The sequence below is a fragment of the Arvicanthis niloticus genome, chromosome 10 (genome assembly GCF_011762505.2).
Source record: "Arvicanthis niloticus isolate mArvNil1 chromosome 10, mArvNil1.pat.X, whole genome shotgun sequence".
NCBI classification, from domain to species: Eukaryota; Metazoa; Chordata; class Mammalia; order Rodentia; family Muridae; genus Arvicanthis; species Arvicanthis niloticus.
Window position 1 is genome coordinate 42,964,846 of NC_047667.1, and position 26,175 is coordinate 42,991,020.

The 26,175-nt window shown below is 37.5% G+C and overlaps 1 protein-coding gene across 7 annotated transcripts in view; it reads right to left on the bottom strand.

Annotated features, from left to right (window-relative positions):
- The window catches only part of Cep350 (centrosomal protein 350), a 122,694-nt gene that overhangs the window by 57,476 nt on the left and 39,043 nt on the right, over window positions 1-26,175 (bottom strand). For 5 of the 7 annotated variants that reach the window (XM_076941370.1, XM_076941373.1, XM_076941372.1 and 2 more), the window contains 12 exons: window positions 24,594-24,740; window positions 21,685-22,343; window positions 20,324-20,445; window positions 16,424-17,484; window positions 13,141-13,282; window positions 11,081-11,253; window positions 8,612-8,798; window positions 4,706-4,908; window positions 3,921-4,084; window positions 1,215-1,325; window positions 701-841; window positions 173-309 (listed from right to left, as the gene is read on the bottom strand). In XM_076941370.1, the coding sequence (XP_076797485.1) occupies window positions 173-309; window positions 701-841; window positions 1,215-1,325; window positions 3,921-4,084; window positions 4,706-4,908; window positions 8,612-8,798; window positions 11,081-11,253; window positions 13,141-13,282; window positions 16,424-17,484; window positions 20,324-20,445; window positions 21,685-22,343; window positions 24,594-24,740 (3,247 nt within the window). The remainder of the gene's footprint in view (window positions 1-172; window positions 310-700; window positions 842-1,214; window positions 1,326-3,920; window positions 4,085-4,705; window positions 4,909-8,611; window positions 8,799-11,080; window positions 11,254-13,140; window positions 13,283-16,423; window positions 17,485-20,323; window positions 20,446-21,684; window positions 22,344-24,593; window positions 24,741-26,175) is intronic. The other 2 variants (XM_034512973.2, XM_076941371.1) reach the window with 1 other exon arrangement.

Here is a 26,175-nt window from a genome sequence, read left to right on the forward strand (position 1 = left end):
CTTTTATAATGCTTACCTGAGTTTATTAAGTTTTCAACCACTTAACTGAGTATTTGACAAGTGTTCCTCTTCCCATTGGACTGTACACCCATAACTTTATTCTCTATACCCTACATGGTGCATACGACAAAAAGGTACCTCGTTACGTATTTCTGAATGGCTGTATTCTCACCTATCTGTTTCAGCTTTGGTCCTCAGTTGCTTCATGTAGTCTGGAAAATGCTGCCGCTGATGGTCATACAGTGTTGCTAGGGGAACTCCAGAAGTCGTGATGGCATCTGCGAGGTGTGTTCGAGTTAGTTCTGCCATCTAAATGTAAACACAGCAAACAGCAAAAGTAGACTTTAAAAGGTAGTCACAGGAGAGCTGAAAAGGAGCACAATGCCCTGGGAAGATCACTGAACTGGGACTGGCAAGAGGGCACCTCAGACAAAGGCTGCCAAGCTTGAGGGCCTGAGTTTGATCTTTGAGACTCACATGGCAGCAGGAGAGAAGCATCTCCTTCAAGTTGTCCCCTAACTTCAATGCTCAAACTCACCTGAACTCCCCCCAAAACAAGTAAACAAATAATGTGATCTTAGTGGGGCTTTGCTCAGAGTCACTAAGTCAAAGTATGCGTCTTATAAGTGTAAAACAGCATTACTGGCAAGACCTTGGTTATTCAGGATGACTCAGAAGAAGGAAAAGCAAGGGCTCTCACCTCACAGATCTGCCGAGCTGCATCTGTGGTGAGGCGCGCAGTCTCTGATTGCTGAGCGGCTATTTTACAAGTGGCTTCCTGGAGGACTTCAGTCACTTCTCTTTGTGATTTAACCACCTGCTGTAATGATTCTGCATGGACCTATAAATAAAACACTTAGGGTTTAGTCTTCCTTCCATGTAACTTAATTTTAACTTATAAATTTGTTACATGGAGCAAATACTTGATGAAAAATATACTTGACTATAACCTGGATTTCAGAGTTGATGGGTCTGTGGTGATTAACTACTATGCTCTTTGGTTGCTGCTTCTCTAAACTAGGACTGAGTCTTGACTACTTACTTCAAAGGGTTGCTACATAACTCAAATGTCATGAAATTACCACATAAAAAGTACTAAACATTATTTGCCACCTTTCTTTTTTATTCTTATATGTTTACTGAGTTCTACAGTGAACTTTTTAAATATAAAGTTTTAGGGATAAAAAACCAACATCTGCCACAAAACAAATTACCTGAGCTGTTTTGTTCCTGGTTTCTTCTAACTGTCTCTGACACTCCAGAGCCTCTTGTTCAGCTTTTAACTTCAACAAAGCCAAATCTCTTTCATGACGTTGCTGCTGTGCCTTTCAATTAAAGTGATGGAATATTAATTCTTCAGCATTAAGATGTCTTGATACAGTTGCTATAGTAAACACATTCCTTTGTTTCCTATCTTCTCTCCTTTTTGCTTCAAATAGGTCCTTTTATGGACCAAGCTGGCCTCAAACTAACAGGCAATCTGTCTCAGTTTCCTGTAGAGCTAGGATTGTAAACATGAACCACCATACTAGACTCACAGTGTTTCTAATGTAAATGATGGGTGGCAAACAATGAGGGCCTAAAGGGAAGGCAGTGAACTCTATAAAGTCATGGGACATCTGACCATGTACCAGCAGGACTTAGTGGTCATCTACCATGTAGCACTATTTTTATACAGAAATTATATAAGAATACCAAAAGCTGGTTAGAAAGCAAAAACTATACCACCGAACTCTTTGGTTTTACTAAAGTTATATATGTAAAACTAAAAACAGTGCCTCGTTTCTAATCGTTTTGACCTTGCCTCTGAAGGAGCAATTTCATTTAAAACGGTGCCTCCCTAAAGGCCTCCTTTTGGTTAAAAAAAAAAAAAAAAAAAAAAAAAAAAAAAAAATCCTTTCTGACATCATCATTCCACACAGTGTTAACTCCAAGGGTGTATATGTGTGTGTGTGTATAGGTTCTCTATAGGTGGTTAGCCTATACATGAAGTTATATAGTGTCATGAACAGATTTGGGATTTCCAAAATTATAGTGTAGCCTGGAAATAGTACAAAAGAAATCTGTGTATGCGTGGGCAACTGTCTCATACAAAAGAAATCTGTGTATGCGTGGCATGTGTGTAAGTGTACATAACTGTCTCATACAGTAAAGGGAGTTCAGGACCTCTGCCACCTTTGACTAAGTAACAATAGTGTTACCCAGTTACTGTGACAGTAGAAAGTCTCTGGCTGTTCTCAAACATGGCCTGTGAAGCATTAAAAAGGGGCCGATGTCTACTTTGTTAAGGACTGCTGCCATACTCCAAGCTTATTCCAAATCCACGGTTGACATGCTCTTTCTACTGCAATGAGGCCAAGTATTCAATGTTAAACCATTTTAGGAAACAATATGGGAGTTTTTCCACTAAGTTTTAGATGCTTCTATGTGTCCCAAGCAATAATCCTGGTATTTATCCAAGAAAAATAAAAATACGTTGTAGGACCTACTTACAAATAATTGGTTTATTACTAGGCAAAAATACAATGTCATAGAAAAATCTTAGCTTTACGATGAATAAAATAAACTAAATACAACAGAGTTAGAAATAAACATGAATATATATACAATTCTGGAAGAGACAAAAATAAAGCATAGCATAAGAAAACAGACTGAATAGCCCTCTGGGAATTATAGAAAACGGGTCAATGTCTGGGATGAGAGGACTCTTCTATTAATTAGATGGTTGTTGTGGAGGAATATACATTAATCAAAACTGCACACCTAAAATCTGCAATTTTTATTGAATGTAATACCTAAGTAAAATAAAATAAAAATGGTGCCCTACAGCATCCACAAAGGAGAACCCTGGTTAACCTCTGGACGTGATGAGTTACAGTACATACTATCCTTGTTTTATAAAACATCTGGATCTCAGAAATGGTTAGTTGGTTTGTTTGTTTAGTTCAAATAAAGCATTAAAAATCAAATAAAGTGAGGGCAGCAAGGTCATACAACAAGTAGGCCCTGCAAGCTGAGTGCAATCTCCAAGAACAACATGGTAGAAAAAGGGATTTCCAAGAGTTGTCCTCTGGTCTCCTAAGACTATACACATACAATACACAAATGCATTTTAAATAAATAAAAATAACAAAACAATAGCAAACATTAACAAGTACCAAATAAAAGAACACAATACCAAAAATTACCACTATCACCAAAAATCAAAACAAAGCAAAACACAACAGCAACAACAACCCAGACAAACCTAGTTATTTCCCTCAGGAAAGAAAAACAGATGACTGTTACCATTAACCTTCATTAATTCAATCCTTAATTTTCAGTCATTAAAACAGAGTATAAAGCATGAAAAACCAAGAATGTGAAAAAGAGTAACTGTGCTAGTGTTCTCTCGCCACACACCCTATTTTCAATTCTCTTGGTGGTGCCAATTTTTTTGGTTTGTTTGGTTTGGTCTTTGAAGAAGGGTCTGGTTACAGAGTCCCAATTAACCTTAAATTCCTGATCTCCTAACTCAGCTGCCCAAATGATAAGATTGCAAGCATGCACTAGCTAATCAGGCTTCAGGTTTCTTTCTTTTTAGTAATCCATGTGATAGTTTTTCTTCTAGTATTTACAGGTACTATACAGACTATTTTCAATTCTCCTTGGAAGTTTGATTTTTTTGGTTTTGTTTTTGAGACAGGGTTTCTCTGTATGTAGTCTTAGCTGTTCTGGAACTTGCTATATAGACCATGCTGGCCTTGAACTCACAGAGATACTCTTGCCTCTGCCTCCTGAATGCTGGGACTAAAGATATACACCACAATGCCTGGCTTGAAAGTTTTGGTTTTTAAACAACAAAACTCATTAAGGGTAATTCTAAACACAAAGAATAAAAGAAAACCACGGGGAAGAAATTAAGAAAATTCAACTAATACCTTTATGATCTGAGCCAGAGATACACTCTCCTGCTGAGCAAGGGCAATGCCTCTAACTCTTTCCACATCAGACAGCTGGCGAACTGACTCCTCAATGGCACTCAGGTAACTGAGTTCTGCAGCCATTCGATGCTGAAGGCCAGCAGGAGAGAAACGCTTAGAACCTGGGGAGCAGAAGTATTATTAAATCAAAAGGTTCACACAATAGACAACACCAGCTCTCATTTTATGAACACATGACAAATCTACCTTTTCTTTGTACTAAAGACAGTGACTTATTAGTATATTGTATTTTAATAGTTACTTCTGTCCTTCTCTTATGGGCATGTATATATACATGTTACATGCCTACAAATGGAATAGAATATTTGGGGGATCAGTTTTGACTAATGCTGGCAACATGGAAAAAAATGAACATGGCTGAACTTATGCTTTTGAATATTTAATTTCTACACAGTTTTTGTTTAATACTTCAAAGACTATCAAATAAACTTGAAATAACATTTCCCTATCACTTAGTTTGCTGTTTTTCTTGTTAGTTTGTATCTCTCTTTTGAGGTATGGTTTCATGTACCCCAGACTGACTTTTTAACTCACTCGGTGGCCTAGGATGAGGTGTGTGCATCTCACATGTGATTTATGCAGTGTCTAGTAAACCCAGCTAGGCCAGCACTCCACTAGCTGATGTATGCCTGACCCTAACTATTTTTTTTTTATTCAACTCCTTTATCATTTATTCTTTTGACCCTCTACTTCCAAACTTTTACCTGAATGAATCTACTTACCTGGTGTTGAAGCCATCTCTGTTTTATTCACATCAGTGAAAGCTGCAGTGGGCTTAAATCCAGTTGTAGCTGGAGGTACTATGACTGAGGACTTAGACCTCTCTAAAGAGGTCCCAGGAAGGTCAAACTGTAACAATTTCTGTGAACTTGGAGACAGAGGAGAAGTTGGAGTCTTCTGAGATCTTCCCTTGTCTGATGAGCCACTAGAAGTTTTTTGCATAAAGACATTAGAGAAACTACTCCAAGAAGCAGCCAAACAGTAAGAATAACAAACATTTTTTCTTTGCCAACATGAATTAGCTTTACTAATATTAGTTATGATGGAGGTAGTCATTCACTCAACAGTCACTGCTAGACTGGATTGTACGAACATGTCTCTAGTTGCTAGATATACAGTGTTGAACAAGCTAGATAAACCGCCCCCAAACTAAATAGCTTTTAACTAAACTGACGTAGCTTTTGACTAAATTAGCACTGAACAAGTCAAATACACCACAGTTCTTTCATTCCATTATGAAGCAAAACTTAAGACTGCCATTATACACTAATAATAATATAACTGTATTTTAGAAACAAATATTAAAACGTGTCTCAAGTAAAATACCATTTTGTGTTTACGTTTCTCTAAAGCCATGATTATTTCCTCTGTTAAACCAAAGGTTAGAGCAAAAAGTTATTTTCATATTGTCATCTCCAAATGCTTATAATATATGTCTACCTATACATACCAAATTTTTTTAATACTGTAACACTGTCTGAGCTTTTCTTATGTAACTTCACATAACTGATTGTAACAACTCTTAAGGCATTAACACAACACAAAATACATCTCATTCATGTTTACTTGTATTGGACATCTGTTTGATAAATAATTAACAGATTCCCTACAAAGTATTTAGCACAATTAACACTTTTCTTTTTGTTTTTGTGTTTTGTTGTTGTTGTTGTTTTTAGTGTAGCCTTGGGTGTCCTATAACTCAATTTGTAGACCAAGGTGGCCTGGAACTCAGAGATCCACCTGCCTCTGTCTCCCAAGCACTGAGATCAAAGGTGTGGGCCACCACACCTGGTGCAATTAAGACATTTTTAATATACTAAAATAGGCTTCCTTTTAGCTTCTGAAAAAAAATGTGATGGATTTTAAAGGCAAAAAAAAAAAAATTATGCCTACCTTGAATATCTGAATAAAAGTAGTTTTGAGAAAGCATTTACTGGCTTACCAAGATCTCTAACAGAGGACTTTTAGAGTGTAACAGTAGTGCCCCTCCACACACAGAGGGGATATGTTCTTAGTACCTCCAAATGATACCTGAAACCTTAGGTAGTACCAAAACCTGATACACACTATTTACACATATACGTGTTTAATGCCTTTCCTGTACATTAAAAATATTTGTTTTATGTGTATGTGTGTGTACCTGAGTGTATATTTCTGTAGGACTTGGTACAGGAGCTTGAGGTGACCAAAAGGGGGCACTAGATTTCCTAGACCTGGAGTTACAGGTTGAGAGCAACAATGTGGGTACTAAGAACCACACCCAGATCCTCTGTAAGAGCACTGAGTGCTCTTATGCACTGAGCCATCTCTCCAGCTGAACTTTTTCATCTTAGCTTGTCACTTGCCACCCAGTGTAGCTGTGAACGTTACAGTCTGAGGTGCTGCAGTAAAACTACTGTGACATTCTTTTACCATCCCATAACTTCAGAAATAAAGCATTTCTCATTGTAGCTCTTTGCTATGTAATTTCAACATAGAATCTTTTCCATTCTTTTTATTTTTTATTTTTTACCTTTCACTTAAAGGAAGCACTTTATAACGTGTTTTTAGCATATAAAAATAAGCACCGTTACTACCCTTCAATTGGAATCCATTATTAAACAATAAAAGATTTAATTAAACTCAAACACAAAAACACTGCTCAAAGAGACGAGTCCCATGGAAGATGGGCCTGAATCTTATGCAATTCCTCAGAACAATATTACTTTAAAGAAAGAAGTCATTTATTTCTACAATTTTCCACATAATATTTTACAATGACAGTTGACCATAATTGAGCAATGGAAAGCAAAACAATGTATAGGAGACTACAGTCAATTTGATTTCTAGTATCTAAAATGAATTCTCATTTTGAATTCTACCACATTAAACAAAATAAAGGACTCTATAACTCACTGTATGGTTTTACAAGATGAATTTATATTTGCAGCCTTGGGAGATGGAGGGACCCTCTAGAAAGTACCAGAGATGGGGAAGTCAGAGACCCTCAGGACTCAATGGGGGTTACCTTGGTCAAAATGCCTAACAGTGGGGAGAGTGCACCTCCAGTAGATAGACAGGGCTTCAAGTGGAGGAACGGGGTTTCCAACCCACACTTAAAATTTCTGATCCAGACTTGTTCCTGTCTAAAAGAACTGCAAGGACAAAAATGAAGAAGAGACTGAAGGAAAGATGGTCCAATGACCAGACCAACTTGGTATCCATCTCATGAGGGGTAGGGGAGCACCAAAGCCTGACACTATTACTGATACTATGATGTGCTTATAGACAGGATTCTGGCATGGTTGCCTTCTGAGAGGCCCTACCAGCAGCTGACTGAGACAGATGCAGATACTTACACCCAACCATTCAACTGAAGTCAGGGATCCCATGGTTGAATTAGGGGAAGGATTGAAGAAGCTGAAGGGAAGGGCAGCCCCATAGGAAGACCAGCAGATTCAACTAACCCGGACCCCAGTGAGCTCCCAGAGACTGAGCCACCAATCAGGCAGCATACACAGGCTGGTCCAAGGACCCTGGCAAATATACAGCAGAGGACTTCCTGGTCTGGCCTCAGTGGAAGAAGATGTGTCTAATCCTTGAATGATTTGAGGCCCCAGGGAAGGGAGAGGTTTGGAGGAACAAGGGGAGAGGAGGAATGGGATGAAGAACTGTGGGTGGAGAGATCAAAATGGGGGACAATGACTGGGATATAAATTTAAAAAAAAATCTGCTGGCTGAAGTGGCATGGCACTCCTATTGTGAGATGAAAGGAAAAGACTGGAGAATCACTGGAAGCTCAAGGGACAACAGCTTGGAGTTCAATGTTGTAACAGAATCAGCATGGCACAAACAAGAGAGATAGCCTCAACAGAGAGGAAGGAGAGAACTGACGCCTCCCAAAATTGTCCTCTCACCTCCACATACGGACAGTAAACCACAAATGTCCACACTCACACACATCACACACATATCAAACACACACATCATACACATATCACACACATATCACACACACACACAAACACACACACACACACAAAACTTTAAAGCATTTTTAAAAGAATGAAAAATACAGGTACACCAATTCCATGATCAGTGTAGTGATACTTCAGAGTCTGTTTGAGTAGCCTTAACTAGACAGGACAAAGCCACTTAGAGGAAGAAATAATTTTAACAATGAGATGAACAGGATGCTAGGTAGTTGTGTTTAGAGTGAAGAATGGAGTTGAGGAACACATCTGTAGAAATGAGTGCTCTGTAGTGCTCCAATGGAAAGACTCCAGTAGGATTAGGTTAAGCATTTCTCTGTGAGGTAGCTCACCTCATGAACCCCAAGAGAGGCAAATGCTTAGACAAAAGATTGAGCCAAGAACAATATGACAATGATATCAGGAGAGAAAAAGGGCTTGTGCTGGAAGCAAATAATTACTAGAGATGTTTTAACAGTTGCAATGAGGAATGTCCACATGCTAAAACAAAGTATACAGCTGTGAACTAAGTTACAGTGTCCTTCAGAAAGTAAACAACCCATACCAGCTCAAACATGCACAGTGAACTGCCAAGCTGACATTTACCAAATTCACTGAACAGCAATATATTTAACTTCCATTACATACAAATGACAGCATAAAGAATATATGCTTTACCTCACAGAATGCCCAGAAAGTTCCTCCAATGTGCTCTCAGCATCCAGAGTCTGCTCATGGTCTCTAACTCCAAGCTTGCTGCCAGCCCCAAGTTTCCTTCCTGGATGAGAGCCACGCTCTGAATCTGACTGGACTTTTTCCTCATCAATAAGTGTGTTCTGAGCATTTCCAGTGAATGAATCCAACCCTGTAAAGGACATTTTTGTAAGCAAATTTCCAACATTAGATTTACTGAGATAGCTGATAAAATTTTTTCAGTAAGATAAATTACAGATCAGAGTATTTAAATTTAATTTATGTTTAAAACTAATTTTTCATGTCTAAAATAAAGCAGTTCATTTTTCTGCCTCCATTTAAGAAAACAGCCACTAGGCACATGTCATGTCTGTAATTCCAGAGTCCATTCTTCTACTTGTGTGAAGTAGAGACTAGTCAAATTTATAGAAGCAGTGGCTGTCAGCAACTGTGGAGGGAAGAGTGGAGATGGTAGTGGTGACGGTTTTGATGAACCAAGTGTGGACTTAACACCACTGAACTTGAAAATAATTGAAATGACTTGTTTTGTTTTAAAGATGGTAGCTCATGTAGCCAATGCTGGCCTCACTTTACTATGCAGCTGAGGAAGACCATGAACTCCTGTCTCTACCTCCTGAATACTGCCACTACAGGAATGCACCGTCATACCACACAGTTTGTAGTGTGGGGATCAAACACAGGCCTATGCATTATTATTGTTATGCTGATTTTTCTGAGACAAGGCCTTCACTATATAGACCTGGCTGCCCTAAAACTCACTATATAGACCACTCTGGCCTCAAAGTCACAGAGATCAGACTGCCTCTGCTTCCCTAGTGTTAAGATTAAAGGGGTGCCTTACCACATCCGGCTATATGTGTATTATTTTACCAAAATAAAATTGTAAAATGTTAGCACTATCATCTTTACATTAGAAATTACAGGCAATTAATTTTTTAAAAATATAATCTACTATACTGACTAGTTAGTTTCCTCCCATATTCCTATCCCAACTCATATTTTAGAATTCAATAAGCAGTTTATCTTTTTAAGGAAAACTACATACAAAAGAAAAATCGGGCTAGAGAGATGGCTCAGCGGTTAAGAGCACTAACTGCTCTTCCAGAGGTCCTGAGTTCAATTCCCAGCAACCACATGGTGGCTCACAACCTTCTGTAATGAGATTCAATGCCCTATTCTGGTGTGTCTGAAGACAGTCTCAGTGTGTGTGTGTGTGTGTGTGTGTGTAATAAATAAATCTTTAAAAAAAGAAAAAAGAAAAATCACTTGCAAGCTTGAAACCATTATGTGAGCCTAAGAAGCTTTTGCATGATCTCTGTATCTCCCTACCTATAGGTCTATAGAATACATATGGGACTGGAGATGTTGCTTAGTGGTAAAGTGCTTGCTGCCCAACCAGGAAAGTTGTAAGTCCACATAAGACCAAACCTAGTAGCACGTATCTGCAACCCTAGCACTTAAACCAAAGATGGAAGAAGAGACTCTCAGAAGCCATGGGCAGCGAGCTTCTTGTACTCACACTCTGTCTCAAGGTGAGGAAGAACTAAACCCACAGTTGTACAGTGACCTCCACAGACATATATACATGCTCACATAGAGATTTGTTTTAACAGAGTAGAACTGTACACATTAGCAGGTATAGCAATCACTCAAAAAGATGTACGGAGTGATAAAAGGTGCAACTACTATGCTAAGTCCTATGGTACACACATCACTTCCAATAATCTCTCTTACTCTTCAAATCACCATATGAACTCCAGTCTGCTTTACAGATAAGGGAATCTGAGGACTATGTTTGATGAGCCTTAGAAATGTGATACACTACCAAGTTGGGTTTTTTTTCAGCAGTTGCAAAGCAATATCATTTTTATTTCTTTTTAAAATAAAGATATGGTTTCATGAATATATTTGAAAAAGTCATCAAAAACAATAACAGTAGTTGCCTCTGAACAAATAGATTATGGATGACTTATACTTTTTAAAGTTTTTATTTTGTTAACTTGTGTGTGGGAGAGCTAACGGCACGGTAAGAAGAGTGCCACAGCTCATACACAGAGGTCAAAGGTGGCTACGTGTCCTCTTCATTCGTGATTATCCGGGTCGCAGAGATCAAACTCATGCTGTCAGGATTGTGCAGCCATTGCTTTTACCCACTAAGCCACCACCATAGTTTGCTGGCCCCGATTTATATTTCTTGAATGAGTATTTGTAACTCTCAAATTTTTAATTATGCATTTTGTCTGTATTGAAAGATTATACTAAAAAGCTTGGTGTTTTACAACAAAAGGTATTAAAGATATTTCAAAAATGTGAAAGCTAATTACATTATTATAAATAAATTTATCTCCTAATTATAGAACCAAACTATAACTTTAGGTCACTACCACAAAAGCATGAAGAAGAGAGAAAGCCAACGGGGGGAATTCTACTTACAGTCCATCTTTTCCTTTTTTCCTTTCTTTCCTTTAGAAGCAGATGAGCGAGTGGATATAGCAGAGTGGGCTCCAGAGGAATGCTGTGAGGTAGCATCCATAGAGGCAAGGTCATAGGCAAACTTTCTGCTAGAATGGTCCTCCTGAATGCCTAAGTTGCTACTATCAATTCTGCTGAGGAAAAAGTAATATGAGTTAACAAAAAAAAAAAAAAAAAATCAAAAGTGAAAAAAAAATCACAAATTCTGTTTCAAAGGAGCTCTGAGTACTTAGATCAGATGCCAAAGCAAAGCTCATTCCTGAGTCAAAAACAAAAAACAAAAACAAAACAAACTTATAACAAAAGGTACTCAAACTAAATAGTGGAAGATATGTCCAACAACTAGTGTCAATTTGGTTCTCTGTGGCTCAGCTTATTACTCAGGAAAAAAAATCTCAGATGAGTTGTTTATTGAAGTGAAGCCAAATAAAATGTTTCTGGCCTAGAGATGTAGTTCAGTTGGCAGTGTCTGCCTAGCATGCATGGAACTTGGATTTGGTCTACAGAACACCATAAACTGAGAAGAAAACAGGAGGATCAGAAGTTCAAGGCTAACCTTTGCTACATAAGCCCTAGCTCGAAAAAAAACAAATGTTTCAGACATCTATGAGAAAACACAATGTTGACAATGGGAAACTGTGGCCTCAATTACTACTGATACTTAAACTTACACTTTTATACAGCATAATTATTTTCCTCTAATAATCTTATACAGAAGAATAATCTTGTCCATATTTTTTTTTTATCACATTATGGCTTTTTTTTTTTTTTTTTCTTTTTGGTTTTTCGAGACAGGGTTTCTCTGTGTAGCCCTGGCTGTCCTGGAACTCACTCTGTAGACTAAGCTGGCCTTGAACTCAGAAATCCACCTGCTTCTGCCTCCCAAGTGCTGAGATTAAAGGCGTGCGCCACCACTGCCTGGCCAGAAGAATAATCTTAATATATTCTACTTTCATGTAATAGTAAAATGCATTAACTCATATTGGTTGATGATATTAATTGAATCCTTAAAAACCATAATTTAAAAATCTAATCTTTTCTTTAGGCTCAAAACTCAATTTTCCTCCTATACTTTTAGGAATATTCATACTATTCTAGCTAGTAGAAAATTAGCAGAACTAATTTCTATAAGATTATCTAATAATTTCATAGGGGTATATAAAAGGTGCTGAATATGGAGAATGATAAATTTACATGGTAATAAAATTTAGGGAAGAAACTCTAGAAAAGTCAAATTTGTTTTGTGATTTGTATAATTTAACTTCTGTTCTTCAATTTCCTGTCGAAAACTAGTATTCTAAGAAGAATAACTCTTCCCACAACAGGCTATTACAAAAGTGAGTTGTATAGGCACAGTCCACCCTTTCGGTGTCTTGTACACTAAGGAAATCTTAGACTTTTAGTGTATATCAAAGTCAAGATGTTGTCTTGATTTTAAAAAACAATATTATTAGGATTATAAAATTAAGTATCTATCTGATTTTCCTCAATTTACCACAGAAAACAATTTTTTATATTTCTAATATTAATAAGTTGAAGACCATTTCCCAATGCTATCTATCCTCTGTTGGGGACTCACAGTCTGACTTATAATCTGTATTCTCTTTCTTATGTACCAGGTCCTGTTTTAAGTATTCTATGTTCCACTCACCAAGTGTGACAACACTCACAGGTAATCCCAGAACACTTGAGAATTGGAGGCAGGAGGATCAAGAGTTTAAGGTCATCCTTGGCTACATGAGACCATATCTCACAAAAAAAAAAAAAAGAGAGAGAGAGAGAGAGAGAGAGAGAGAGAGAGAGAGAAATGTATATTTTACTGAACATTTGTAACAACTCTGTGTGGTAAGCAGGTACAACTATTTTCACCAAGCAAGCACTCAACTGAACTATCAAGTCAATTCAGATAGTCTGGATCCAGAGTCCATGATCAGTCTGTTATACAGCCTTAATGTGTATCAACAATTAAATTCTGACCAGAGCTCTCTCATTTGTATACATATTTGCTATCAAATTCTTACTGAGATTCAAGAGTTGATTTCTTTTCTGTCAGAGTCCCACTTCCTGGAGAGGAGACAAAATCATCTTCATATGAAACACTGCTGAGTGGGGTTGTGGTGGCATTTAAAGGCCGTGATACCGATGTCCCCCTGTCTTCAAGCCCTATAAAATAATAATAATTGAGGTATTGTTAGAAATAAAATAAAATTTAAACTATAAGCAAAGCATTCTACAACTTCATGTTATTAACATAAACAAAAGATACTTTCATTTGTTTTTATAGTTTTTTTCCAAGACGGTTTCTCTATGTAGCCCTGGCCGTCCTGGAACTTGTTTTGTAGACCATGCTGGCCTCAAACTCTGAGATCCTCCTGCCTCTGCTGCCCAAGCACTGAGATTAAAGGCTTGCACCACTATGTCTGGCTATCTTCACTTCTTTTTAGGAAAAAATTGAAAATAAATAATTTATGTATCTATTACTAGCTTCAACAATGACTAAATTAAAAAAAAAAAAAAAACTAAGCTAGTTTCAGGCATACTTATACACAAGTGAAAGGGAAAGATCCACTTACTGGCATATAGCATGATCCCAATCAGGTATTTAATATAGGGAAGAGGACATGTTTGTGTTTTTTCTGCAGGATGCTAAAGGAGCATGGTGGCTGCCAGAGCAATGGGTGAGACATGCTGATGCTGGGACAAAGAAGGATGCTGACCTGTGAGCTTGCTGAGTGCCCTGACAATGGTGACTGGGAAGCTGTATTGAACATATGTTTCCAACCCACCTTTGCTTACCTATACCCCAGATGGGACAAGCTGCCTTGCCTCAACCTTGTGGAAAAGAGAATCAAAAAGAGAAGTTACAATGACTCTTGTATTTTTCTTAAAGGTGACCAGTTATTTCGACTCAATTATAGACTGGTCTAGAAATCAATCCAATATTGGAAATAACAGTCTTCATTTGGAAGACTGCTTCTGGACATTTTCAGAGACATATCTGGAAGTTAGCTGCAGTTCTCTATGATGTTAAAGTTATAAAGTTAAAGAGATAAAGTTAAAACAGTATCTGGATTTCAAACAAGTATTAATTCATGTGTGAAGGCTCTTTTAACTGTCAACTTAAAATTGCTTTTGTTTCTTCTACAGTATTTAGTGTAAGTTGCATTGATTGTACACTTTCTAATTGTGTTAGTGTGTTGAAACCTGGCATGTCTGTTATGGAGGCCTATCAACCAGCTTTTGTTTTATTGCCCTGAATATCAGAGAACCTTGGTATTCAGAAAAAAGCTTGCAAGTACTGGAAGAAGTGAGTCAGGCTTTAAGCAGAAGCAAGAGGGTAGTGGGCTTGATTATTGCTGGTATAACAGCTTTAATTACATTAATTGCTAGCACCACAGCTTCCGCAATTGCTTTGACACAAGAAGTTAAGACAGCTACTTTTGTTAATCATTTAGCAAAAATGTTATTAATGTGTTGAATATACTAGAGGATTTAGATAGGCATTTGGAACAATAGATTGATGCTCTTTATCCTATTCAAATTATTGGATGGAGGGTCAGAGTTTAAGAGTAAGGAGCCATCTCGAGTGTCAAGCCAGATACCATTGGATTTGTGTTAGTTCTAAAATTTACAGGGGCAGTCATTATAATTAGGAAAAAGTTTAAAGACACTTGCAGGGTATTTGGCATAATTCTAACACCTCTCTGGATGTTTTAACTTTGCATAGTGAGCTTATGAATTTAAAGAATGCTGCTGCTCTGCTTAGTGTTGATACGACAGATACTGCTGATAAAATTACCCATGGCCTGAGGTCAGTATTTCTATTTTGGTCAAGCTTCAAGAATGGCATATATAGCTTGATCATGCTAGCCCTTTTTGTCCTGGGAATACTTTTAGTTCTGCCCATCTTTAAAGCTTATCTTTAACAACATCAACATGTTGGCAGCCAAAGCACATGGTGTGAAACTAAAATTGGACATCCAGACAGAGTTCTTAAATTAACAGGCTGACAAGCCAAAGACAGGTAAAATTCTGCACATAGCCTTACCAACCTAAGACAGAAGTGCATTGCCTTTGATAATGCATATTCCAGGATGGGTAAGGAAAGCATTCTTGTCAGAACAACCTAAGACAGGCTTAGTCTTGTTTATGAAATAAAAAAGGGGGAGAGGCAGAGAGCTTTGGGGGCTGCTTGGCAAGAATCTGACATGGGCCAAGGACAAGGAAATGGGCTGCTTGGCAGGAATATGACATTGGCCAAGGACAAGAAAGTGGGCTTCAGGCAGGAATCTGACATTAGGCTAGAACAAAGAAGTAATTTCAGGCAGGAATCTAAATCTTAGGCTAGAACAAGGAAGTAAGCTTCAGACATGAAAATGACTTTGGGTTAGGAGAGAGAAGTAAGCTCAGATACTTTGGTCATCCTGATAAGCCCTTAGAAACAGTGATCACAGGAGTGTTCACAAAACTTTGTTCATTGCCTTGCTTATTCTTTGACTATTTGTGTTTACTGTCTTGCTTGTTCCTTGACTATTTCCATCTATTGTATTGCTAGTTCCTTAACCTAGAACTGATCTTAATACTTGCAGGTAATTAAAATGGTATAAAAGCAAAAAGGAGGAGGGGGGATGGAATGGGGGGGTTTTAGGGAAGGGAAATGGGGAAAGGGGATGTATTCTGAAATGTAAATAAATTTTTAAAAAATTAAAATAAAAACAAGCGAGTTCAATTAAACAACCTTCTACTATGGTCCTACAGACTATTTTGAAGCAAATCCCAAATGCATATTTCATTTCCAAATATTTCAATATAGGTATAAAATTGTAATGAAGATCTAATAAAAGAATTTAAGAATGAAACCAATTTTCTTATTAAAAAATAAGAATGTCAAGAAGGAGTGGAGTGATAAATCAGTAGGTAAGACCAGTGGTACTCTTCCATAGAAGTGCCCTCACAGAGCACCTCACAATCATCTGAAACTCCAGCCCAAGAGCATTCTGGCCTCTGCTAGCACCAGGCAAACACAACACAAATGAGCAGGTTTCAAATAATTTGCTCCATTTACAGAGTGAAAATCTACAACCTAGAAATTCTAAAGTTATATCATTATACATTGGGTAGAATTCACCTATAATAAAGACAAAATAGAAAGGGATATACCTGAAGGAATTAACTTCATCCTAGAAAAGGAAAGTTGGGTTACAAGATTGCAATATTATAAGACACCCTGGATTTAAAATAAAAAAAGAAAAAAGAAAAAACCAACAATAAAAAGAAAATAGAATAAGGCTTTATTTTTCTCACCTTTTCCATATAACTGATATGACTTGGTAAAAATATTAATGACGCTGTGTGGACTTCCCTTTGCCAGTTCTTCCCATGGTCCTTTGCTTTGTGTACTACCTATGTGCCCCAAAAGTGGCATGAATTTCTCAGCTTCTTTCTGAAACTCTTTGATGGGTTCGTAAGAATTTCTCTCTCCAGCACAGAATTCTTTTTCCTTTAAGATTTCTGCTACCTTCAAAAGGGGCCGTGCATCCCGGCGTCCTTCTTCCTCAGAGAGACTTCCTTCACTAAGAAGAGGCCCTTCACTGACTGAGTCTATGCTTGAACAAAGAGATCTTTTGGCTCTTTCTTGAGAACAGGCGTGTATGTCAGAGCTAGAAGAATCTGTCTGCCTCCTGCACAACTGTGCCAGCAGCCCTCCTGGCTTAGGACTAGGAGATTTCATTCTCAAGCTTGATATGGCACTCTGGGGTCTGATCATCTCAGGAAGTTTTTTATATTCACTAAGGCTGCCTACACCAGGAAGTTCATCATCAAAAGTTGCATGAGACACACAGGTTCCCAGCATCTTCTGAATCCGGGCAGAGAATGCATCTTCAATGTCCTCTTTCACAGGTGGACTGACAGCTTTAGTCCAAGGACCATTCTCTTGAGGTGCTACCTTCACATCACACTCAGTGTTCCACACTGACCCATAGTTAATGCTGGCTCCAGCTAGTTTCTTAGCTTCACTTTCAATCCTACTGGACAGAGAAGCAGCTGTTGCTTTCAGGGCTTCAATACGATCCAGTTTACTCTTATATTGGCTGGTACTAGGTTTTAACAAGGCATCTGGATGAGAAACTTGTGAGGTCAGATATGGTTGAGGTGTGAAAGTTAATGGTCCTGAAGCCTTATTATGACTCTTCTTGGCTGGTAAAACAGATTCATAGTCCTTGTGCAAAATTCCTACATGCTCAAGATGCAAGAGATGGGAGAGTAAATTTTCAGCCGTTCCAACAAGGGGCTGTGCTTGAGAACTATGAACTCTAGGGCTCAACCTGTCAGGCTGCATCCATGTCGGCTCCATCAAGTCTCTTCTGATAACAGAAAGCACAGTGTTAGTTAATACAGTAATCTATATTATTAATTTTCTTTTTTTGCAGAATTAGTAATTGATTCCAGAGCTTTGTCCATGCCAGACAAGTATTCTATCATGGACCTAATCCCTAGTCCAAACTGTCACTTAAAAAAGGGGTTCTCTGATTCTAAGAATAATATACATACATTTCAAAAAAAAAAAAAAAAAAAAAAAGGCTGAGAGTGAGAGATTACTCAGAGAAAAATCAATAAAAAAGCTATTATTATCTTTGGTAGTTTTGTTTACAATTATATCCTTGCTAACATTATCTATGTATAAGTTGTGGTTTTGTGGTGGTATTTGCACCAAAATGGCATTTCACATTTGTACTGTTTTGCAAACTTTCTTCAAATAAGAGGCCTTATTTTTCAAATGGCCATTTAAAACTCTACAGACAAGCTTCCTTAGAACAATACCTCTATTCAACCCTTTAAAAACAATATTACTTAAAAGAGAAACACTTAAGATTTTGTAGTAGTTTGAATGAAAATGGCCCCAAAGGCTCTTAGGGAGTAGTGGTATTCGGAGGTGTGGCCTTGTCAGAGGAAGTGTGTCACTGTGGGAGGGCTTTGAGGTTTCCGATGCTAAAGCTAGGCCCAGTGTCACTCTCTCTTCCTGCTGCATGATGATCTAGATGTAGAACTCTCAGTTCCTTTTCCAGCACCGTGTCTGTGTGCCACCATGCTTTACACCATGACAATAATGGACTAAATCTATGAAACTGTAAGCCAGCTCCAGTCAAATGTTTTCCTTTATAGGGGTTGCCGTGAGTCTCTGCACAGCAATAGGAACCTTAAGATAGATTCCTCAATATTGGAAGCCACCAAATGGCTCAGCAGGTAAGGGCATCTGCCGTCCAAACCTGGAGAACTCAAATAAAGATGGAAGGAACTGAATAAACAAAGTAGTCTCTGACCACAGCATGTGTGCCCTGTTACATATGCCACACACATACACAACACATGCTACTTTATTAAAATGTACATGTTGTCTTCTTGTTGTTGTTTAGTTTTTAGTTTGTTTGGTTTTTGTTTGTTTTGGTTGGTTGGTCTTTTGAACTTGCTCTATAGACCAGGCTGCCCTTGAACTCAGAGATCTACCTGCTTCTATCTCCTGAGTGCTGAGATTAAAGGAATATGCCACCATTTCCTGGCTAAAATGTAGAGTTTTGAACAAAACAACAACAACAACAAAATCTAAAATTTTAAAAGGAGAAAAAGAAATGAAAGAAAAGAAGAAGTGGAGGAACCAATGCAAAGTAATAACAAACTTATGCTTGGTTTGTTTCATAAGTTTCAGAATCAGAAACTCAGAGAAAGACAAAACAACATGACCACAGCATAGTAAGTCTGACAATGATTACAGTATTATTTAAACAAAAGCATTCATAATAAAAATGAACATAATAAGAATTTTAAAATTATAAATAAAAATATGATTTATATTTAAAATATATTTAGGACATTAAACAAATCGTACATTTCTCTTATTAGCAGTAAGTACATACACTGGTTAAAAGTACTGGCTTTTAAAGTCACTATGCAAACCCACTTCCAAAAGTAATGTTTTGACTTTGAGAAAGTTTAATTAAAGTCTAGACTTCAATTATCTCCTCTGTGAAACCATAGTAACAACAGCGCTTAGATCTATTGATGTGCCTGTGTGGTAAATCACTTGCCTAAAAGGCACAAGACACTGGGCTTCATGCTGGTATTACAAAGCAAATAAAATCAAATGATGTTAAATCAAATGATGTTTTAGTAAAAAACACCCAATGATTTTTACTAAAAGATTCAATCAGTTCCAGGCCTAGAAACTAAGAAACAATAAATGTCATCAATACCACAGGGCTAGAGAGATGGCTCTGAGGTTAAAAGTACTTGCTGTTTTTACAGAGGACCCAGGTTCAATTCTCAGTGTCCATATCAGGCAGCTAGTAGGAAATTGACATCTCTGCAGACACCTGCACTGGCAGGCACATATCCACATATATACATTTATAATTGAAATTAAAAAATCTTTAAAAAGGAAAAAAAAAGGCACGTCCTGCTCTTGTAGGACTCAGGTTTGACTCCAGTACCCACACAGTGACTCACAACCATCAGTAACTCCAGTTCCAAGGATCCTTTCTTCTGACCTCCATGAGCACAAGGCATATACATGGTGTATGTACATACATGTAAGCAAAACACTCATAAACATAAATAAATGTAGAAAACAACGTAAATGTTATCAATGTTATTGTCCTTTCAGGTGAAAAAGGACCGTGTTTACTAACTTCAAATTGGAAAGAGATTTGACTTGTAGCTGTATATTCTCAAAGAGTTTCAAATCTTTTTTCTTCTCCTAATAGTTACTATTACAAAGTATAGTTTAGAACCATCGTATCTTTCACTGTGACTTACCCATCCAAAAACTTTATGTTAGTCTTAGATGGAGCATAAGAAATTGACACTGGGCTGGGCGGTGGTGGCGCACGCCTTTAATCCCAGCACTTGGGAGGCAGAGACAGGCGGATTTCTGAGTTCGAGGCCAGCCTGGTCTACAGAGTGAGTTCCAGGACAGCCAGGACTACACAGAGAAACCCTGTCTCAAAAGCCCCCCCCCTCCAAAAAAAAATTACACTGGACCTGGATTAAAGGACAGGAAAAACCAGCATGGAGCATGGTGAATACATGTATATACCATGTTCAGGTATTAGTTCAAGATATTCACCAAATGTGAAATGTCTTCTCATAAAAAGAAATAACCTTGGTCATCTTTCAGTCTCTCTTTTTATTTTATTTTATTTTTTTTACCTTGCAAGAGGTTGTGGTGGTTCTGACAGGGACAGGTCACTACTGGAAGACGCACTTGGGGGACGTTCCTGTATTTTGTTTTCTTTATCAGATTCTCCAGATGGTTGATACCCAGGTCTGGCCTAAGAGGAAAGAGCATCAAACTTATCTGATTCTGATCACGAAGATGTCTTCAAGTAGCACATAAGAAACTTATCAAGTACCTTTAACTTAAAAAGGTCATAAAAGAGAGTCTTTTTCTCCCTCAAATAAAATCACTTTATATTTAGTTTGCCTTTAAAACAACCATTACATCAGTGTTTACTTATATCATATCAGATTGTGGGTTCAATACTGGCACAACAGAAAACCAAATAAAAACAACCACTACAATTAACAGCAAAACCTCATTAAAAATCTAACAAGGACATTGCAATTGTTGGTAATAACTATTAAGTTAACAAAATTTAGAATCATCTGGGACATGGTCCTCCAGGCATCTTGACTGTGTTAAATGAGGTGGGAAGACCTGTCTACTACCCACTACCCTGTCTACTACGTGTCCACTCTGGGTAGCACCATTCCCTATGTAGAACCCTGGACTACTTAAATGAAGAAAAGCAGCTTAGCTGCAGCATGTGTCCATTACTGTTTGCTTCCTGATTATGAATGTGATGTGACCAGCTGCTTCCAGCTCCTGGCACCTTGATTTCCCCTCCATGATAAACGATTCCCTTAAAGTAAAAGCTAGAAAAAACACTTTCTCCCTTACATTGCTTTTGTCAGTGTATTTTAACACAGCAACAAACAAAAAGTAAACAGACATTAATATTAGCAACATGATTAAGATAAAATAGTATCCTTTATAAACCTCAGGTTTCTTCATCTCATAAGAAAAAGAATATAAATAACCTTTTTGAGGCTGTATTTAATGATGTTTAAACCTGTAAGTAAAGCTTTAAAAACAGTTGTAAAACTTGAGACACACTCAATTACCAGTCTTAAAAACATTAGCACATCAGTATGTCCTCACTACTAAACCCAAAACTAAACCCCAAACTAGCTACTTCATTAACGTAATTTAGTGGTGTATTATGTACTAGCTCTCCTGCTCAGGACTACAATGAAAACAAAGCAGAAATACAGCAGGACAGAAGAGATCAATGGTGACCAATATTCTAAGCCCCTCAGCTTTAACTTTCTGCATTTGCATGCATTTCTCTTTGCATGCAATAAATTTTATGAAAGATCTTAGTTGTTGTTTGTAACTATCTGAGCATGTCTTAGCCCTAGGTAGGATAATTTTTTAACAGTTCTGTACAGGAAGCAAGCTTTTCCTCACCAGAAATTACCCCATTTCGTGTTCCCATAACTACCAGTACCTGTGTTTCCTGTGTAACATGCTGACGGGCTGGCTCTTCAAGTAAAGTCTTTTCCAGTAGCAATTTGGAGTAAGTTTCCTGTAGCCGTCTAGAGGCCGATGGATCAGAAGGAGGCACAGGTTTTGCTTTAGAGAAGGCTTCTCTCTGTCTCCGGTAGAGCTCCTGTAATCGTTTGTTCTTCTGCTCCGTAGCCTCCTTCTGAGCCTTCTTCTCTTCGTGCTGCCTCCTCCTCCTCTCCTCCTGCTGTCTAACAATGTACTGTCGTACCTCATCTGTGTCATAGTGTCGCTTCTTGGAAATCACAGGTGGGTCCTCATTCGCTGTTATTTTGTCAGGCTTTCTTTTCACCGGGCTGTGACTCCTGGATGCTTGTACAGGGGCCGATGACTTCTGATTCTGTACTTCTCCAACCTCTTGCCTCACAGTTTGAGCTGAAGAATCTAGCTGTAAGTCATCAAGAATCCCACGAATTTCAACTGGCAGAAAATCCTTGTTTAAGGCAGCATTTTCCTCCTGCTTATTGTCTGGAAGGGATAGAGCTGATTTCACTACATTATTTTCAGACCAAGCTCTACTTCTTGAACGTTCTGAGCTTCGTGGAAGCTGTTTATGTGAAACATCCAACTTGGGGTCTGATTCTGCTCTTCCAATATGGCCCCCTGCAACACACAGACTATTAGTTATATAAAAAAAAAAAAAAAAAAAAAACTCCAGATTCACTCCTGAGATTTACTGCATGAATAAGAAAATTAAAGAATTTTTATTTACTTTAAACATGGATTCAAATATCCTATAATGGTGTAAAGAATGTTGTAAGGGTAGATTCCCATTTATATCAGGAAGAGCTGCATATAAACTATACTCTTTTTATAATACATCTTTTAGTATTTCTGCAAAAAAGACATTATAATTGATAGGAATATGTAACATTGCCGTTTATCTTACATGTGCATATTTATTTTTTCCCTCTTCAAAAAATTTTTTCAAAAACATCAAGTTTTTAGAAACCATCTGAATTGAAGAAGAGGAGAAGAAGGAAAAGGAGGAAGAGGAAGAAGAAGAGAAGGAGAGATCCAGGAACGGTGCCAAGCAAATGTAATCACAACACTTGGGAGGCAGAGACAAGAGAAGTTCATAAATTTCCTTGGCTACAGGGTAAGTTTGAGGCCAGCCTGGGCTCTGTAAGACTCTGCCTTCAAGCTACAACAAAATATAACCAGGAAATCTCCTTAGAAATCTTTAGGAAAGGCATAATTTTAAGTGCTTTGAAAAAGATCAAACTTGGTTCTGGAGAGAAGGCTCAGTGACTAAGAGAAATATCTGCCCTTCCAGAAGACGGGGGTTTGAGTCTCAGCACACACATGGCAGTTCCCAACTGTCTGTAACTACAGTTTCAGGTGATCCGACATCCATTTCTGAGATAAGGCACACATGTGTATAGACACATATGCAGCCCAAACACTCATACAAGTAAAATAATGATGTTTTCATTAAAAACAACAACAACAAAAAAATATGCTGTACCAAACACAACAATAAAGGCACTGAAAATACTGGATTTTTTTCTCTAAAACTTTCATACAATACTGACTCATTTTACAGTTAAATGGTAACATATTTAGATGAGTTTACCAGAGAATTTCTGAAAGTTTAGATTCCTATTGATATAAAAAGATTAAAATTGACCTCCTACATACCACGTCTTAGTAATATCTATAAAACAAATCTCAAAAATATTTTAAAAGACTATTTGGTATTTTACCCATTTTTAAGAGAAAAAGAGAAATCCTCAGTGAGAGAAGCATAAGAAATATATAATGTTTCCTTCTACTAGGATAAATATATTCTTTCAAGTAGCCAGGGATTGTGGTTTATGGTGTTTAGTCCTAGATATTAAAGAACTGCCTACTTCCTAGAAAACACTATCTGCTGGCTGACAGCTGCCTCTGTGATTCTCTAATGAATGTCAGAGCACAATAAACACATTATATATGCAAACAACCATTTCATCATCTACTATTCGCTGACAAGGCTTAATTTTAGACTGAGAAAATACATTGAGTTCACTTGCAAGATGAAAGAAATAAAAAGAAATACAATGTTCATATTGACTGCAATATATTAAATCAGAGTTGATTTCATTTCTTACTTAATGGACTCCTAGAACTAAATTAACTGGGGGAAATTTTCCACTGCTGTGGAGATTTTATATTTCATTTCTCAAAGTTAGTGTTTATGGAAAACATAACTAGTTATTTTTTCTTTTTCTCTCTCTCTCTGTGTGTGTGTGTGTGTGTGTGTGTGTGTGTGTGTGTGTTGTGTATTTTGTATGTGTGGGCATATATGTATCTGAAGATGCCTACATTGGGAGGGAGGTATGTGCATGCGAAAGCCAGGGGTTGATGTCAGAAATGATCACTCTTCTACCTCATTCACTGAGGTGGGGTCTCTCAGCCATAGAGACACATACTTGGAGCTCATTTATACAGCTAGTCCTGCTAGCCAGCTTCCTCTAGGAAGCCCCTTCTCAGGCAGGACTTACAGGTTGGCATTGGGGATCTGAACTCTTGTCCCCATACTTGTACAGCATGCACTTTACCCACCGAAAACTCTCCTCAAACACCCTCACACCTATTTAAATAGCAGTCAGTGTACTTAAATAAGAAAGAAAAGGATCTGAAAGTCAAATTTAAAAGAGTACTGGGTCATAAAACAAATTTAGCTATGACTGACTACACCTCTGAGAAAAATAACTTTTCTCTGGACCTATCCAAGTTCAACAGAACATTTCTGCTTTTTTGAGCTACAGGAAGAATTTTAAAGCAAAATCTTACTATTCTCCAGCACATTTGTACCATCTGAGCATGTAAACAGGCAACCTTTAAACAGCTTTAACTATATCCTCTCACCAAATTTAGCCACTCTTTCTCTTCCACTTCTGTCACTCGACGTGGGTCTTCGCTCTTTCTGCTCCATCTTGGGTGCAGGTCCCAGAATCTTCTTCACTAATTTTTGTCCATCTCGCCAAGAAGATGTACTTATCAAACGACTACTACCTAAAATATGTATTACACTGAATTTAAAACTTTAATTTTATCTCTAAGAAGTATATTTACTCAGTAATATAGGTTCTATAATTAACTTTACATTTATATTCTGCTGAGCTCAAAAGGTCTGTCATTAAAAGTATATCTTTGGGGGCCAGAGATGGTTTAGCAGTCAAGAGCACTGGCTGCTCTTCCAAAGGACCTGGGTTTGATTCCCAGCGCCCCAGGGGGTTTACAACCATCTTCAACTCTAGCCCCAAGAGGTCTAACACCCTCTTTGTCCTCTGTGAGCACTAATGTGCACATACAGTACACAAGCATACATGCAGACATAATACCCATACACATAAATAAAATTAAAATAAAAATGTTTTAATTTAATTTTTAACTCTAAGACATCAAAATTAGTCAACAGTTTGTTCAAATCTTCTTTTAAAATTTTTCCATTCATTTTTGGGGGGTGAGGAGAGTGTGCCACAGCACACATGGGGCCATCAGAGAACAATGTGGGACAGTCAGCCCAGTTCTCTCCAACCACAATGATTCTTGAAATTTCAAGTTACTAGCTAAGACTTGTTTGCTAAACAAATATAGGGATAAAATTTTAATCCCAGCGCTCAGGAGGCAGAGGCAGGAGAGCCTCTGTGAGTTCAAACTTGGTCTACATAGCAAGTTTCTAGTTAATGAAAGCTACAAAGTGAGACCCTTCCTCAATAAACAAATTTTAAAAGTTAAAAACATGATAAAAATTGTATATGTACAAAGAATTTTTAGGTATACAATGACTAAAATTATACTAATATGACTTTTAAATTACTATATAGACACAATAAACAAATATAAAAAAATTTAAATACTATTCAGAAATACTCAAACTAATACTAGTACTTTTTGTTTGTATCAAAATGAATAGTTTTGTTTTCTTGTATTTTTCCAGTTTTCTAGCATACTATCCTACTTTTATATGAAAGACATTCTATTAAGAGTTCCTTTTAAAGAAGTTATAATTTAATAGTCTAAATGGAAATATGAGTTTAATAAATATATTAACTACAAATTGTATTATAAACATGTTCTGCTTAAAGTGTGTGTATGCATGTGTGTGTACACATGTAGGTGTGTACTCATGTGTATGTATGTGTGTGCATACATGTGTGTGTATGTGTGCACATGTGTGTTTTCTGTGTTTTCCAGGTTTTCTTGGCATATGCCAGGCCATTTGGACCAGGAGCTTCCAAGTACTGTGTCCACCTCTAATCTCCCACAGGAGCACTGGGATTACAGGTACTGATGCTGTATGTCTAGCTTTTATGCAGGTTCTAGGAATTCAGATTCAGGTCCCCACTCTTGCACATCAAGCCCTTTTACCTCCTGAGTCAGCCCCTGTTTACTTTAGAAATGCCTTTGTACTTTGTTATTAACTATAAACAATGGGTCTAAAGTA